This window comes from Callorhinus ursinus, unplaced genomic scaffold (genome assembly GCF_003265705.2).
Source record: "Callorhinus ursinus isolate GAN/ISIS: 27379988/994484 unplaced genomic scaffold, GSC_fseal_2.0 scaffold21, whole genome shotgun sequence".
Lineage (NCBI taxonomy): Eukaryota > Metazoa > Chordata > Mammalia > Carnivora > Otariidae > Callorhinus > Callorhinus ursinus.
In genome coordinates, this window is record NW_027397083.1 from 27020865 (window position 1) to 27039967 (window position 19103).

The 19103-nt window shown below is 40.4% G+C and overlaps 1 protein-coding gene across 4 annotated transcripts in view; it reads right to left on the reverse strand.

Moving 5' to 3' along the window:
* NELL1 (neural EGFL like 1) overlaps positions 1–19103 on the reverse strand; it is an 857163-nt gene that overhangs the window by 728987 nt on the left and 109073 nt on the right. For all 4 annotated transcript variants that reach the window (XM_073904919.1, XM_073904917.1, XM_073904918.1 and 1 more), the window contains exon 4: positions 8780–8950. In XM_073904919.1, coding sequence (XP_073761020.1) covers positions 8780–8950 — 171 coding nt within the window. The remainder of the gene's footprint in view (positions 1–8779; positions 8951–19103) is intronic.

Consider the following 19103-nt stretch of genomic DNA (forward strand, 5'->3'; position numbering starts at 1 on the left):
GAGTCAAGTGCTATGGTGAGAATGTACCAGGATGTCACAGCCTGGAGCCGTTTACCTCCAGTGGAGATAAAATTCCATTCTAGTTAATAGAGGCATGCTAAGTGTCTCAAAGCAGCCAGCTGATGGCCTAGAATCCAAGCATGTAAGTTCCTGTGTGTGAAGTTTGCTATCAGGAAAGTGATACCCTCCAACTAATAGACTCTAATGAGTAGAGACGTAGCCTGACGTTCCTGAGGAAGAATTACAGACAACAGCATCACAGAGGACTTTTAAAGAGAAGGGGAATTATTTTCACTCTAACTGCCCAGGGAAAACCCTCCAGTGAGGGCCCAGACATATTAACCAACCAACTGGCTTAGTGGCTCTGGAACTCCTGCTGGGAGAAACATAAGAAATTAAGGACAAGCTGAGGGACAAAAGTCAACTGAATTTAGGGGTAGAGTAAGGAAAAGAATGTGCAGAAACATTTTCCTTCCAAGCTTCCTCATCCTCACACCACACTGCCACCCTTGCCATACCCCCCCCCCCCCCCCAAAAAAGGCAACCAAATAGGTACAACTATATATCTGTCTCTTATCCAACCACTCTGGCTACTTTTTGAGTTTCCAGAAAGAGGTATTTCTTTGCAACAGAGTAGGAAATCCATTCAACGACCACATTAATACCCCAGATCTAACTAAAAAACTAATGCAGTATTTGGATTTTTTTGTCCCAATTAAAAAGTCCTCATGGCTCATGCATTTTCTATTCCCCAATGCTCAATTCCAACAAGTGAATAAGAGGAACAGAGACAATATATAAATGTATTCTTTAGAAAGACAAGATTCCTTCCATCACATGTATTGTCCTGCTTTGACTTTTCTCTCCTTGCTTTCCTTTTTAAAAAATAACTGTGCATATCAAAGAGACAATAAAATTGTAACAATAAAGATGCAAGCATCGGTATGTTTCCTACAAGAACACATTTATTTCTCTTGCAGCCTATTTCCCCTCCCATTTACCCAGTGTAGACCCCTGTCCATGCAATACAGTGATAACTCAGGATGTGTCTGAAGGCATGTAGATGTAATCACTAGAGTTGGAAATGCAGTCCTGTTTTCCTCTCTATTCTAATACATCTTTGGTCCCACATATGCAATAAAGTGCCTTCTTGTCCATCTACTCATGGCCTCAGGAAGCCAACACGTCACCAAATAAAGGATAGATTCTATCTTTTCCATTTACAAACCTAGAACACCGGAGTGCAATTCATTACGCCCTCTAGGGAATAAGAGGAAAAGATGAAGGTTCTTGAAAGAAAATTATAAACAGGTCTGCTACTGATGTCATTAGAAGACAGTGCAAAGTTAAACATGGAACTTACCTAATGAGGTTGGAATGAGTAAGCCACAGGGTACACAGCATGGGTAGAAATGAGAATGGCTCAGTCAGAATGAGATATTCAATACTCTAATGTCTAGGCTGCCTAACAATTAAGTAGCTACTCTCCACTTGGCCAAAGAATCTACAACGTTGGCCACCTGGTTCTTTAGATCCAGTCTCCCCCATTATTTCTCTATAGCTTGGCAGCAAAGGTTTTTTTCTTCCTTCAGGGTTCAAAAGAAATGTTCCTCAACAGCACAACTATACATCTACTGACTACAGTGCACTGCTCTATCTTGTAGGTCATCCATCTACCGCAGCCTTCATCGCCAGGTCAGCCAGCATCCCCAAAAGGCTGTCTGTAGTCACATGTCTGGGGCAGAACACTCAAAGAAATAAAGAGCACAAGATGGGAGAGAACAAGAAGCAAACATCCTTTAGCATCTAATAACGCATATGCAGCACCTACTCCAGCAAAAGGAGAGATAAGTGAAGAAAAAAAAAAAAAAAGATTGGGCAGTTAGGGCAAGTAGTCTCTGCTCACCAGCAGTATGCTGTAATGTCAACCCATATATCAATTCAAGTCATTGCAAACCCTCTGCTGGTCTGTACTACATAAGGAGCCCTGTGAAGACAGCAAGGCCAGGTTGCTCTCCAGGGTCCTGACGATTGAAAAAGAAAAGCATGCCCTAAGTAAATCAGAGACAGCCCAGAAGGTACGAGATAGAAGGAAACCTAAGAATCACCTGGTCCTACAGCCCCTTACTGTACTTAAAGAGCTAAGGCCCAGAGACAGTAGCTTCAAGGTCATATGAATTTAACAATCTTTCAGCTCCAGTGTGCAGTCCAGAACATTCTATTTAGAAAAGCCAGATTTTCCAAGTAGGAAAACAAAAACTATTTTGTTTAGGAAATTGTAACAAGTGAGTTTCTGCACTCAGTAAAACTTCACCTAGTTTTTTATCTCCTCATAAAAGCTGCGATAATTTTGGCTTCTGAGACGGGGAGGAAGAAGTAAATTTCTGCACCTCCTCTCTCACACAAATAAAAAGGCTTTGAAAGACACCAAACTGCATTCTCAAGGCCCTGCTAGGATCAACAAAAGACCTTATCACAATGGAGAGGTTTTCTTTTTCTTCCCTATTCACATTTACCCATTTTTAAAGAGATGCTGCAATGACATATTTTTTAAAAGGACTCCACTGATATAAACACCATGTACCTTTCTGTTGTGTTATCAACCATGGAACCAAAGTTATTGGAGAAGAGTATCTAAGATTTAGCCATCAGAGTAATTTCAAGGACCAGATTGTCCTCAAACCCTACCTTGCACCATAGATCCACGTTACACATTAGGTCCTCAGCCATGGGACATGAGCTACTGTCTGCATACAGGTGAAAATCTGACTACACTGAACTCTTTTCCAATATATTTTAACATCTTTTCTTTCTGATAGTATAAGTCTATAGTACTTCATGAAGCTGTATAAAGCAGCTTGAAATCATCAAGATTTGGCACCCTCTCTTGCTACATTCCTACAACACTGTTATCAGAAGAGTCACTACTATATCCATTGTACAGATGCAAGCATGGTCCCCAGCAAATGAGTGAATGAACAAACTAAGACTCTTCAAGGAATGTAAGACACAAATGGCCTGATTTCACACTCCTGCGTAATGTATGTAAATGACATTTTATAAATGATAAAACCAAGACAAAGATTCAGCATTCATGTCAGTCTAGATTAAGCCACAGAGAACAACTCTTCCTTCCCTTTCCTGCCCTCCCCGCCTCTCATACTTCCTTCTCTGGCCCTTCCTGCAAGCTTTCCCTCAACTTGATACCACTCACGCACACACACTCCTCTCTTACCGGCACCATGACTGGCTATGTAATGCTTATAAGACAAACCGCACTGCATGCTGAATTCCCATGTGACTGGTACAGAATCAAATCACACAGGTACAAAACCGTAAAGCTGCAGAAATTGTAATGCATTTTCACCTGGGATGGTAAGAGACTGAGAGGCTCTTCCATATCTCCATCTCTCCCTCCTGCGATCTACCAAACTTGAATGTCTCCACCAGGAATCCAGCAATCCGTCACATACAGACTTACAATATCTCTTTGTACTGGTGCCTTATACGGTTACTTAAATTTACACACAGGTATATCCTATCTCTCTAGCTCACTTGTCCTCTCTCCCTGGACAGAGGATCCAGAGCTGCTGGCTTAGTAGGACATAAGGCTTATGCTGGCTTCTCAATTTTATCTTAATTTCAGTAAGTTGTGTGCATGTGTTCCTGTTTGTGAAGTGAATCATCTATCCAGGCAAGAAACCAGGAGACTGAGTCTTGGCCAAGATCTCTTGAAAGCTGTGGCCTTTGATAGTCATCTCTTCATTTCCCCCTCCTGACTGTAGCAGAAATGTTTATAAAAATCAACGTAGTGTTATACATGTGGCTTAACCACCTTAAGGAATTTAGGTTTAATAAGATGTTTGTAAATACTTTAGGAGCTCCCTGCGAAGAAAAGGCCTTATCAACATATTTCATTAAAAAAAAAAAAAACTAGAGAAACAGATGCTCATACCCTGAAGTTACTCTGAAATATTAGACAAAAATGGTGAATTACTGACTTGTTCAGTGATTTATAGCAAGTTTTTTTCTAATTCTGCATGCACAAGATCAGTTGTATGCAAAAATTCAATGTGCTCTGCAGTAAACAAACAGCATGTGTTAAAAGTAAAATGTAAGTGTTTGTTGTCTAGACTGTAACGATTAACTTCCTGTCAGAGTGGACAATCAAGCTGCACATGTGTGTGCACACTCATACAAGTCTGAACAAAGGAGGTCAGGGTTCAGAGTTCTGTTACACTATGACTGTGTTGAGATTTTTTTTCCCCCCAGCAGTGAAGGAACAAGAGGTTGGCTTAGAGTAAGCATACCTGCATATTGCACAAAGTGCTGGCCAAAGGGTAGATGAATGTGCCATTTGAATGATAAACACTTCTCAGTCTGTCCCTTAGCTATTGACAAGCTAAGCTCCAGTCACTTCCAGACCAAGATGCTGGGAGTGACCATTTTCAGTTCTTTCCACTGCTCAGCTGTTATCACAAGTTGTCATATCAGCCTACTAATAGGGCTTCAGTTCAAGTCCATGCTTTCTCTGATACCTGGGGACCAGGGCCAATCACTATAGGGGGACATGCTTGTTTCAGAATTCAAAGTGACTGAGTGAATAAGCCATGAACTTCCTGATGGCAAGGACTTATTTCTCTGCATCCTCCACAGCCTGGCAGAGTGTGTCCAATGTATTAATTTGAGGAGTTGATGGAAAGGTAAAAGTTACCAAAGGGGAGGAAAGAAAATCTTCTGAGGTAAACAGAACACTTATGCACCAAATCCCCCCACTGGATTCTGGGCTCTTGAATAATGGGAAGAGGCCACAAGGTGAACAGAGGATGGAAGGAGAGAATCTGAGGAAGGTTAGTGCAGGCCTCATTCTTGTCTTTGTTGGCAACTATTAATATAAAGGCAGCTGGAGAAAAACCCAAGGCACTGGAGATAATCAGGCTAGCCGCCCAAGTGAATGGTTCCTTTTCTGTTTCTAGCTTGAGGTAATCTGCTACCCATACTTTGGGAGCTTCTAAGACTAGGCCCAGCTAAACAGCTAGAGCAGGAAGAAAAGTGTTAATCTCCACAGCCAGCAGAAAGTGTAAGACGACCAACTAAAATAGCAGTCATTTTTCTTATGACCACTAGTGTAATTAGGTCTGAAAACACAGTCTCTCAATTCTCATCTTAAAAAGGTGGAAAAAATCACCACATACCAGTTCCTCAGAGCAATGGAATTGCCCAGGAAACCTTCCTATTGCAAATGTTTTTATGGTTCTGGAAACTTCTGTATTTCTCCCCTGGGAAGACTCCCTCATGTGTTCGCGACTATGTCCCGGAAAGTACAGGTCATGAACACTTTACAGAGGTGATGTGCAGGGATAGAAAGACCAAAGCTTGGGAGTTAGATCTTGGTTCAAAGTTTTGGCTGTATGCTTATTACAGATGACTGAGTTATTGATCTTTGAGCCTTTCTAATTCCAAATCTGTAAAATAGGTCTAATAAAACTGTCCCCACATGACTATCCTAAGGAATATTATGGCCAGCATGTTACCTGGCCTCTGGTAGATGCCCAAATGTAGGTCTTTCCCCCATGCTAATGAAATGAGTTTCATTAGTAAGATTCCATATCTTACCAAACAACTCCAAGGATCAGCAACCTAAGACGTGTGGGAGGAAAATACTAGAAAGGAGCAAACTGCTCACACTGAATCAGGCTCTGGCTTTCCCTCAGCTCCCAAGTCCAGTGCCACGGTCCCCCACTGTTGGGCTGAACAGCCTAGCACTTAGAATGCTCATGAATCAGACTTGGGTCCAAATCCTAGTACAGCAACTTACTAGAAGACTGCAGACATATAATGTAATCTCAGCTCCATCATTTTAAGGCAAGAAAGTAAACATGAGTATGGGATGAATTAATCTATCTTAAAATGCTTAGCACTGTGCCTAGCACAAGTCAACATTCAAATATTATCACATCACCATTTGTCACCTAGCCAGCAGAACTCTAGTGGATGACAGGTTGAGAAAAAAATATACCTCTAAGGGGAAAAGCCATCAAAAAGAACCTCAGGAGTATTAAATGCATAGCTTTAAGAGTAAAAAGTAGCCTTTGTGACATTCACTCTCTGGGAGAGTGGCCTATATAAGTAGACCAGCCTCTTGATAAATGGACCAGAGCCTCCACCACCCGAGAATCAGCTAGGGCTGCTGGGAAGAAACTTGTAAAGAAGGTAAGCCCATGTTATTCACTAGACACTACCTGCTCTTTCCTTAATCTTTTCTTCTTCTTCCTGGGGCTCTGATGCAAGTACTTGGTTTTCCAGGGTCCCTCACTTTTCATTGCAGCCTAGTCTCTTCCTCAGCTTCCTCCCCCTTCCACCTAAATCACAGTTTTGAAATACTATTCCATGTACCAAGGCTAGACCGCCTGCCTAAGAACTACATGGAGAGCTTGTTAAAAATACAGTTTCTCAGAAGTTTCCACCCTCAGGAAATCTGATCCAGCAGATCAGAGACGGGGCCTGGTCACCCAGTCTTTTTTAAAAATCCCCCAGTAATTCTTAGGTGTCATCTTATCTGGGAATTACACCAAAAATCAATTTTACCTCTCCTGTGGCCCAGTTGTCCTGGGCCTTTCTTTGCCCTGACCTATCTAAAAACCTCATCTGTGTTTGGGCCCATGAATCATTAACTGGCAACAACTTTACATTCTCCTTCCAATATCTTATATAAAGAACATGTTAAGTCATGAACTAAAATATGATAAATTTCAAGAAAAATGAAGAGATATTCAGAATCCCCCCCAGTCCATTCTCTATAAATGGGGCTGACCTTATAAAATACTGTGGACTCCAGCTCTCCTGTCCTCTCTCCACTTTCCTGGTAGAAAGGCCAAGGTAGCCAAGAAGCACATACAGGGTATGAAAGTTTGGAGACAAAGAGGTACCCTAAGTGTGCAGAATCAAAAATGAACATTGTACTGAGCATCAAAAACTAAGCACCACCCAGAGGACCTTATATGGATTATCTCATTCAGCACTCCCATCTATAAGTATTATCCTAGTTTACAAATTTAAAAATAGAGATACAAAGAAATTAACTTGCCCAAATTCAGAGCAGACAAGTGGTTGAGGTGGTCAGTAAAAGAGTATTTCATAGGAACCAGAGAATCTGTGGAAGTGTGAAACGTTAGATTAGCAAAGACATAGCCTTTCCACTTTTTCCTTCTCCAGAGAGATTAGAAAAAAAGATAAAACTTTTGGAAGGAGGAAACAAAAAAACTGCATAGCAAGAAACCAGCAGTATCCCCCAGACTTTTCAGGGGGGAATTACTGAACTAGAGCTTTAAGGCCCCTTTCTGACCTGTGGCATAGGACATGCAGGGCCTTTCTGCTCTCCCATTGTGGGAGCATACGGATGGCGAGCAGGGCAACAAGAAGAATGCTACCTGGACTGAAGTTCTGGAAAACTGAAGGAGCCAATGAGCTCTTGAAAGTGGAAAGGAAGATAGCAGCAGAGGGCCAGCTTTCTCCAGGCTGCCCACGTTAGGGCGGTATGGTGAAAAGGAGCCCGTGGTTCTATAGAAACTTTGTCCAGACTCACTTATTATAATGTGGCTGAAGTCACAATTCTTCCCAAGTCCAGAAAGTAGCTTAAATAAATCAAAATGACCACGACTCATTTCAAGATGGCAGAAGCTCCCTTAAGCCTGCCATTAATTTCTGTTCTCTGCTCTTCCTGGCCCTTTTTCCAAAAGAAACTGCAGAGCTGGAATTGCAAGCACATTCGAGTACCTCCTCATCAGAAATGGAGTCTGGAGCTGATTAACCTTGGATTTTTTTTTCTCCCTGTTCAGTTCCAGAAAGGAGGTTGTCCCCAACATGCCAGTTCCTTATCCTGGGCCTAATGGAACAAGTCCTGTGTCTGAACAGTCATTTTAACTTTGACAGTACCATTAACAAGAACCAAAGATTGATAGGCACTACTAGCAATGCCAAAAACTTTGTGAGATCACTCTCCACAAGGATTTTCAGTGGATTCTAGAGAGATCAAAACCTTCCCTTCAACCACCATTAGCCAGTTGTCCAGCCACAAATGATCCAATGGAGACTACGAGTCTTTTTTCAGCTCAGAGTAAACCTGACTCCAGTGTCCTACATGCGGGATGAGATCTCCTTTCCACCCTAATTCATGATGCCCGATGAAATCCCCCCAGGTCTCACAAACGGTCTTGCCAACCACTGGCAAACTGAAAGGCTCATTCCTTTGCAGAGAATGGATGGGGTCAATTCGCAAAGATTCAAAGCACAGCATCTTTAAGAAGCCTCCATTTGGAAAAGATATTTAAGCAAAGCTGTGCTTCATGAAGTGAAAGATAATTAGTTGCTTCAGTGGCACGGGCTTCTCAGCTTCATTCTAAGGTAGATGGGCTCATTCGCTTTCAAGTCAAACGAACTCAACAACAATATATCATAGTTAACTGTGATCACAGCTCCATGGAATTTCAGCTGGTGCTGAAGTCCACAGAGGTACACTTAAAATTCCCCAATCTGTAATCAACCTTTTGTACATTTGTTCCTAATCACAGGATACTGTTTCATCTTAATGAACTGTTTTCTTAGCATATTATGGTTGGTCATTTCAGCACATCTAATGGCCCATTTGGTAAGTTAAATTACAATTAGGGCCCCTTGGATTTTATTTCCCAGCAAGGCCTGGAGGGGGTTGATATTTTTCCCCCTTCCCACTACTCGATTTCAAGGACAGAATTGCAGAAGAACAGAAGCACAGACCTACCTGTTGCAGTCGACGTGGAGCAGGAGATGAGAGGCACTAAGGGACAATGCGACCTTGTGCCACTGTCCATCTGCCAGCCGGTATGGAAGCGCCTCGGTCCTGGGTTTCCCATTATGCATATAGTGGTATCGGATCTCATCCCTCAGACCACTGCTCTCCAGTTCAAAATAGCTGCATGTAAAGGAACAAAAACTTGATTTTACTTCTGGACCTCCCAGTCATCAATCCTCACTACTTCTCTACCACCTTTCTCAGAATCTGCAATTAGCTACACATGACACAAAGATCTCCTAACCAAAAATCAACTGTACTGCATGGAATCCAATTCACCTGTTGGAGAACCTCACCGTGACACCTTGAGCTTCTGAAATGGGTACCGATTGATCCACTGTGAAGAGAGCCACAAGCTTACCAAAGCATGGTGCAGGGTCTCTTCCAATACCTAGAAGTACAGTTCAGAACCCTCTATTGTCTAAAAAAGCCTATTCATGTAGAATGGACTTAATGATGCTTATCTTTATTACTGCCATATTTACTTTTTCAAGAATTAAAGGACAACAGAAATGATGTTGGATTATCAGGGACTGAAATAAATTTAGGTAAGATTGCTTTACTAAACACATTCCCCCTGGACAAAAACCTTTAAGTGGACAACAATTCTTAGAGAAGGAGGAGAGGAATGGTTGAAGCTACTCATATATGGACCAGTATTTCAAATTATCATGTCATGAGACATGCAATTGAGTCTTTTCTTTCCCCCAGATTGTTGGGGCATTTTCCAGATCCATGAAAAACTCAGCACCATCACTGCAGTTTGCACTTTTGCCATAAAATGCAGAAGTTTGGGACACTCCTCAGGCCCACACCAGGACTGATACTTTCAGTGGCAGACCATTTAGTCTAAGCCTCTGAAATGCATCATCGGTGTCATTAAATCAGGCCTATTCTCACTGCCAGGCATTTCACTAAGCATTCATCTAACTTACCACCCCTACAAACCTAGAAGGCTGATACTATCTCTTTTTAAATGTTAAAAAACAGATTCTGGAATTAATCTACCCGAGCCGTAATTTAAACTCAGGTCTAAATTTGCCAGCCCATGTGTTTTCTACCAGCTTGCTGTCAATCTCAGAGGCACAATGACCAACTAGTAAGGATGGCCTCAACTAGCACTGTCTCCCAGCAATTCATTCGTACAGACAACTCAAAAATGACCTGCCTATGTAAGAAACCAGGTTCCATCCCTAGATTTGAAAGGACCTACTGTTTCTCTTCTAATCAGCTGAGTTGGCCTAACCCCACTGACCAGACCGTAATTTAATCTAAAACACAAGTTATCTTCTATGAGCACTGAAATGAAAAGATCATGAAACTCACCCTCTATTATGCAGGACTCCCAAGTCATGTGACAAAGAACAAATGCATATTTCTTGCTTATCTTTCACAGGAATCCTCCCAAAAGAGCAGTGCTGGGGAAGATCAGACTCTGACCTACGTACATCACACTAGACAGAATCAGGCCCAAGGTCATAAACCAAGGAGGTTACTTATACTATTGCAGCCAGCTCCCGGGCTCAGGTACACACTTATTAGTAATAATATACTACATATTTTATAAGACTGCAAAAAGAAAATCCCTTAACATGGAAGACATTCATTTTAAGGGAATTCTCCAAATTGCTTCTAAGCAGCTAGAACATAGAAAGAATCAAAATCTGAGAATTTAAAAGGTCAGGAAGACCTTAGAGATTATCTGGTCATTCATTTAGTCAACGTTTTGTTACTGAACACATAGTAAAGGGCTAAAAAAAGGATTTAAAATACAGATCTTGCTCTCAAGACGCTCTGAGACTAGCAGAAAAGGAAATAAAACGTGGCCCTCATACAAAAAAGTCAGAAACAAATGCAAGACAAAGAAAGCGGTCATGTCATGTGCTAGGAATGGACTCACTGCTTTCATAAATGTCATCTAATTTTTCAAGTTAGATATTTTTATCCCTGTTTTACAGAGTTCACTTGTGATTAGGGATTTTAAGTACCTTACCCAAGACCACACAGTTTCTGAATTTAAAAAAGCAGCATGATTTTGGGTAAGAGACCTCACCAAGATCATGAGAAATCTCTCAATTACTTCATTTTGACCAATAAGCTACTGTTGTGAGAAGGGACAGGACCTTAAACAGGATGTGAAAGACAATTAGAAATGCTCCTATTGATCACCTGATAGAATTTAAAACGTGGAGGGGGGGCAGGCAGAGCTATTTAACCAGGTTCAATCATTGTTCCTGGGGTTATGGCTTCATTGAGCAAGAGCTCATTACACGCATACCTTGTAAAGATTACTGTAGCAAGTTATTACCTCGGGGTAGTCTCAAACCTATAGCTCCAAGAGAAGAAATCTGCCCTGTTAGGCAAAATAGATACTCGTGTCTTAGGGGAAAGTTTCTGACAGCATCGTGCACATATTCAAGAAGTGTTGTATTCCAAACTTAGATGAAGTCAGAATGGGGTGTTTTGGGTTTTGTTTTATATACATCAAGTAACTACTGAAAAGGTCCTAAACACAACAAGGACACTGCATGGCTAAGTTCCATCTGGGTAAGATGGTTTCCTGGGTGCTGGGAGGGGAATAAGACAGTATTTCCAGAGAGTAACCCTCTGCTAACAGAAGTGTGAGCCTCAGTCCTCAAAGCAGCTTGGAGGTGGTCATTTGGCCTGACGACACTTGGCTGGAGCCTGGAGGGGAGACTCAGGATTTGCAGTAGAGCCCTGTTATTCAAAATATGGTCCACACACCAGCACCACCACCACCTGTGGAAATTCAGACTGTGGGGGCACCAAGACCTAGATGAGTCAGAATCTCCATTTTAGCATGACCCCCAGAGGATTCAGGTGCCCATTAAAGTTTAAGCAGCACTATAGGGGAGTATCCCAGGTGTTGCTTTACTTCCTGGACAGCTGGTTCCGGTGAGGGAAGCAGCAGTTTGATGCCATGAGCAAGTAAAAGCCCTGGTGTGCTGCCAGGGAGGAGGGGGGCCCTGGAGGTGATCATGTAAAGGAGAGTCTAGTAAGCTCTCTGCACCTGACCAGTCTGCTTTCTTCAGGTCTCAAGTGCTTAGAGGTCTTCTGTGGATTTTAGGGAGGGATCAACTATATGAATGATAAAAATCACCAGCCAGACTTGTAAGCAGCACTTCTCCCCTTGGCTTTGGGCCTCAACCAAGTCCTCAGCCAGGGAACTACTGTGGCTCCCAGAGAAGTCTGTTCTCCTGGCAAATAACTGAAAACAGCACAGACATTCACTACAGAGTTCTCCTTTTCAGATCGAACATCCCCAGCATCTTCTTTCTACCCCTCTACACCACCTAGACCACAAAGGCCCTCCTGGACATGGATTCTCTGCCTTACTCTTTCTAGATCCTTCCGCATGCTGGTCACCATGCTCTAGCTGTAGTAAAATGAATCATTTCCCCTTGTGTTGCAACCAGGAACACAGACATTGTCAGGACTATGCACAACCATGAGTGTATCCTAATGCTTGCAAGGACCTTCCCATTATCTAACACTGCAAACCATTTCATACAAAATGTCATGAAGGTGATCTTTCCTACCCTGTATTTATACAACTAGTTTTTTTTTAAACTTACGCCCTTGCTCAAGTGCTAGGGAGACCCTATCCCACCATCAGCATGAATAATTCTCCAAAGCCCACCACTGAGTATGATGAAAAGAGTTACTATGAAGTTTTACAAGACTTCCTGAATTTCATGCAATATTAATAATTCAGGAATAATTCCAGTTAATATAGTTAGATCAAGATCAGCCAAGCAATTTTTATTAGACTTTTTGTCCATTTCCCTAAAACTTATATTAAGGGATCCATTTTTTAGCTTATTAGACAAAAGAAATTTAAAATTTGAAGATCATACAGCTGTAAGTGGCAAAACTAGGACTTGAACCCTAGTCTGATAGACACTAAAGTGGATTCTCTCAATGGCGACACCCCATTACTTTCTACTATGTAAGAAGTTTTACATCTAGTACCACCTCTTATTTTGCCAAAATCTTAAATGGTAGTTATTAAATTCACATTTTAAGGTAAAAACAGAGGCTCAACTTGATAAAGTGCCTTGACCAAAGTCATGTAACTCCTAAGATTCAAATCCAGGTCTACTTAGTTCCAGGATTCATGTTCTTCTCACCACATTATATTCCTCTCCAGGTACAATGGTATGACCCTATAAAGGTCAGAGGGCAAGAGAATTCAGGTAGACTGAGCTCCCCCAGCCTTAGTCCCCAAGATGCCCCATCCTGGCAAAGAATGTCCCTGCAGACTCAAGCACAAGCCCCATTCCTCCTGCCAGGAGGAAGTTATCACCATTTTTTTTAAATGGTGTAGGTGTTCATACAGAATCTCACTTCCATCTTCTGGCCATTTGCCTACTGCTGGGATAATAAAGAAAAGCTGCCAAAAACACCAGGGAGGTATACCGTGTCCAACCTCAGGTCAGGGGTCTCAAGGACTATGCAATTTTTTTGGGAAAAAAAAAGGCAATAGCAGAATTTTAAGTAATATTGCAAAGAACACTGGCCCAAGGATACCAAGACTTGATTCCAACCTTACACCTGCATCAAACCATGAAATTCTTGGCAAAAATATCCCTGCACCTCTGTACTTCGGTTTCTCCTATCCATTAATGATCAGATCTGATCCATAACGCCCCAGTATTCCTTGGAAAAGTTTTAGGGTCTAAGGTACAGGGAAGGGATTGGGCACCAGAGAAGCTTCACTCTCTGTTGTGTAATTTGGAATTTCCCCTAAGATTTCATTTAGATAAAAGAGATACACTTCCAAAGATAGTCTGAAACCACTGAACTAAGTAGTCTTCAGGGTCCGGTTTATGTCTAGATTTCTGTAATTCATCTAATACTCTAAAAAGTATCCATGGTGATAAAGCTATTGCTAAGCTAAAAATAGAAAGAGGGGACATGAATATAATCCTCTCCCATCTTGTTTAGGACAACCCACCTTACATGGCCCAGTATTGTTTTGCAAATGGTATTTTCCAAAAACACTAATAATTTTTTCTCCCATATCACATGTGCTTCAATGAAATCTTGATATTCTTCCAGATTGGAAGGTTTAGATCTATGTCCCCTCCCCTTGATCTGGGTGGGCTTGTAAGTACTTTAAGGGCAGAAGTAATGCTTGGTCACTTCCAAGGCTGTGTCATAAAGCCTCATGTGGTTTCTATCTTGTTTGTCAGAATACTTGAGACTAAAGCCCTGACCCACTGTAGAAGAGGTCTAACTACCTGAGGCTGCCATGCTAGAAGGAAGCCCAAACCACACTGGGAAGGCTGCATATCAGTGCTCTGGTTGGAAGCCTCAACTGGAATCCCAGCCAACACCAGTATAAGCACCTCCAGATGGTTTCCCCAGCTGTTCACTCTTACCAGATGAAGCCACTAACATTGTAGAATAGAGACAAGCCATTCCTCTGGAGTCTGTCCAAATTCCTTACCCACGGAATCCACAAACATAGTAAATTTAGAGACAGTTTGTTACACATTGGTAGACTTTGGAACGCTAACTTCATCCATACTGGTTTATACCTTTAAAAATTGAAACTACAATTTAGGGATGTCCCTATTAAATGCCCAGGGTCATTGGCCAGATGATCAAATATCATTGTGCCAATTTTCTGCTTGCAGACCCACAGACTATGTTTTCTCTTCTATCAAAAATGGAATTCTACCCAAAAAATGCAACACAATATCAATAAATCACCATCTCTTAAAATGCATGCTTCTCAGAATCTATTTAAAGAAATACCAAAGAAATATGCTATTATCTTCCTCAGTAATCCATTATTTCTCTTGTATCAGGTCCCAGTATGTTAACTTCAAACGTCATGCTTACTGAACTGGAAGTGGTCACTCAGTGGTCCCTTTATAAATCAGTTAACCTCTATGGCTTCTAGCCCCCAATGCTCTTCCAGCCTACAGAGCTATTTGACCAAGTTAAAAGAAAAAACCTACTTTATCTGAACAAACTTCGATTGCTCCCAAATTCTATTGCCTCTACTCAGAGCAACATGGAATAGTAGAAACCACAGAAATTATGTGCCTACTATACAAGGGCCTTCAGGTTCTGGTCAACACATGTTCAATCCTTGCCTCAGGCATGGAATCCCCTGCATCAACACAGACAAGACACACCATTTTCCTAAACCTCACTTTCTTCATCTACTACAAAAGAGCATCTACTTCACAGGTTTCTTTTCAGGAAGAAAAAAAAAAAAGTGATACCATGTTTGCAAATTCCCTACCAAATGCCTAGCGTCCACTAATGATTATGATTTCGCCTCTTTCTGCATACATGGAAATCAAGAGCCTCAGAGGTGTGCAGCTGCTGGAAGGGTGCACACATCCTGTCTTTCTCAGCAAGCGTTTCTCTGCCTTCCCCTTTCCCTTGTTTAGACTTGGCCTGGTGATCTTATTTGCAGTTGTAAACTTACTGTTCAGCTCTGTACTCAACCCTCTTAGCAAACATCTAGCAAGAGATTAACGTGACAGTAATTACAAATTGCCTGTTACTGAAAATAAAACATTCACTGTTAAATGAAATGTGAAAATAAGGTTCTTTATGCCTACTCAAAACAGTTCCATTGCAGTCTTTAGAAGCATGAGAGTAGCCGCTCTGTTCTTACTGACGTAGGGACTGGCTTCTACCTTTCCCACATACTAAGAGTCAGGAAAAGAGACATGGAACCTTGGAAAGGTAGGAAATTTCTTTTCCCAAATGAAGAAAAAATTTTAAGATAAAGGCAACCAATGAGCTGGTTCACATAGGAAAGAATGTAAGGTTAGTTTTTGACTACAGAGGCCTTCAAATGCAGTCGAAGTATTAAATAAACAGGCCCAAGGCAAGGAGCTAGAATCACACCTCTCACCTGAAGCCTAAGTATAGCTCCTTGTCTCCAGGAACTCAAAGTTAAGAGGTTTCTAAATATCAAGAGCTAGGAAAAAGGAACTAATAGTAGTTGTAGTTCTGGCCAATGTGTATATAGCACTTTCTATACTTCTAAGTTTTCTTAAAGACTTGAAGGAATATTGTTCTCAAAAAAATATGAAGTCTTCACTTTTAACTATTACTGTTTTAAGTTTAAATTTTTAATTTGAATATTTTACTTCCATGGTTCAAAGAAAATTCATCTTTAAGGTACCTAGTAAAAAAAAAAAAAAAAAATACCCAATGTCTCTCAGAGGCAACTATTTATCAGTTTCATGTGTATCCTTCCAAAGTTTTTGTGGAGTTTTTTGTTTTTTTTTTTTTAATCTTTAGAGTTTCAAACTGCAAAGAAAGAACAGGGAGTTCTCATATACTCCATTATCTGGTTTCCTATTAATATTCTTACATTTATATGGTACTTTTATCACAATTAATGAACCACTATGGATACAATATTATCCAAAGGCAATACTTTAGTCAGATTACTTTAGTTTTCACCTAATATCCTTCTGTTTCACAATCCCATCCAGGAGACTACATTAGATTCAGTTGACAGGTCTCATTAGACACCTTTTAGTAGTGACAATTCAGAATTTAGGACCTTGAAAATTGAAAATTACTAATGAGGAATTTTATAGAATTTCCCCCAATTATGATTTGTCTGCTGTTGTCTCATGTATAGACTTGGGTTGTGGGTTTGGGGAAGGAAGTGTAATTCTCATGACCTATCAAAAATACATACTATAAACATGATTTACTAGTTTTGATCTTAATCTTGGTGTTAATCTACCTGGTTTAGGTAGTGTCTGTCAGGTTTCTTCTCTGAAGTTACTCCTCCCTCTCCACACTGTCCTCTTTGGGAGGAAGTCTATACAGTCCACACTTACCCAGTGAGGAGTGCTCCACCCTCCTTGAAGGTGGAGTACCAAAATTATCTGGAGTTCTACTGCGTGGAAGATTTGTCTATTCTCCCATTTCTTTCTTCAGTCATTTATGTAAAATTCTATGTACTCCTGGGTTGTTTTAATCTTTGGGTTACCATCCAATACCAGTTTATTTTGTTGCCCAAACTGTTCCAGGTTTGACCACTGGAAGCTTTTTTCAGTTGGCTCCTCTGTCCCTTTGACATATTTCCATTATTTGTGAGTTATGGTTTTCTCTGGAACATTTCCTTTAATTATGGTACAAGATGCTCAAGCCTTGTCTTATAGGTTTCCTGACTCAGTCCTAGTATCAGCCATTTCTCCAAAGAAACCCAGTTGTTATTAGAAAATGGTATTAGAAACCAAGATCCGGGTAGTTGGTATGTTCATTGCTACTGGAGTATCATTGCTTCTAGGTCCTCTTAGCTGATAGAGCTAAGAAATGTATGTGGTATAATAACCAGCATACACACACACACACAGTGTATATACACACGTGTGTACCTATCTACATGTAAATTAAGTTTATACTGATGCCTTATACTCTAATCTGTTACCATATGGATTATGCTAGCCTTTGCCCCAATACTTAACCATAACATCCCACTAATCCACTCTATTACTCACTTCCAGCATATATATACAGTGATTTTAGAACTGTTAACCTGTATCCTCGTGTAAACAACTATCAACTAGAACAAAGCATCTATGCACAGTTCCTTTTGCCTTTAGTCTGACTCCACTTGTTTCTGAAGTTACTCAGGTCAGCAATTTCTCCAACCCCTTTTCACTGAGGTTGTTCCACATATTTGTAATATAGTTAGACTGTTCTGTCACTTTCCACATTCCATCCACAATCTTTTTTTTTTTTTACAATATACATACATTAAGGTTCACTCTTTGTGCTAGAAATTCCTATGGGTTTTGACAAATGTGTAGTGTCCCATATCCACCATGAGAGTGTCACACACCATAGTTCTACTCCTTGAAAAAAAAAAAAATCCTGCTTTTCACCTATTTGAACCTCAAACCCCTCAAAATCACTCAACCCTTCTATTTCTGCCTCTTCCAGAATTTCATATAAATGGAATCATACAGTATATAGCCTATTCACACTGTTTTCCTTTATTCGGTAATATGCATTTAAGATTCATTCATGTCTTTGGATGGCACTGAATAGTATCCCATTGTACAGACCTACCAAAAATCATCCATTCACTTGAAGGATACTTTGGTTTCCTCCTGTTTTAAGTGATTATAAATAAAGCACCTTAGTAAGTTTTGTATTCAGGTTTTTATGTGAAAATTAGTTTTTAAAAACAACTGAGTAAACACTTAAGAGTGTGATTGCTGGATTATGTAGTAAGACTATGTTGAGCTTTGTAAGGTATGATCAAAGAATGAGAGCTCCTGTTGCTACACATTCTCACCAGCAACTGGTGTGGTCAGGTTAATTTTAGCCATTCTAATCAATGTGTAATTCTATGGCGGGGGGGAAAGACTTTGAACATCTTTTTATATACTTGTCCTTTATATATCTTCTTTGGTGAGGTGCCTGTTCAGACTTTTTGCCCATTTTTAAATTGAGCTGTTTGCTCACTTACTGTTTAGTTTTTATAAGTTCTTAGTATAGGGACACTTGGCTGGCTCAGTTGGTTAAGCATCTGCCTTTGGCTCAGGTCATGATCCCAGAATCCTGGGATGGAGTCCCGCATTGGGCACCTTGCTCAGCAGGGAGCCTGCTTCTCCCTCTGCCTGCCACTCCCCCTGCTTGTACTCTGACAAATAAAATTTTTTTTTGACAAATAAAATTTTAAAAAGTTCTTAGTATATTTTATACACAAATCCTCTAACAGATATGACTTGTCTTTTTTAATAGTGTCTTTTGCAGAGCACAATGTTTTGTTTTAGTAAAATCCAACTTACCAATTTTTTTTAATTCTTTTTGATACTGTAAAGAACTCGTCACCAGACCCAAGGTCATGTAGATTTTCCCCTATGTTTTCATTTAGAAGTTTTACTGTTTTGCATTTTAAGGTTTGTGATCCATTTTGACTGATTTTTTGTGTAAGGTGCAGAGTCTTTGTCAAAATTCATTTTGCAAAAGGACATCCTGTTGTTTTAGGATCTTTTGCAAAGACCATCCTTTCTTCCAGAGGTTTTAATGCTATAAAAGCAAATATTAGTCTATTCCTTTTTCACCATCTAACATAAATGATAGTATACAATCTTCAGTCTTCTACACCTTCCTCTTGACTTACTTTAACAAGACTTTTTATAAACAGAACTTACTCTTTATCCTTAAATTTTATATTCTCCCATTCAAAATAAAAATCAGGAGAAAAATATCTGTTATCTCTTTATAGCACAAATCTAGACTACAACTA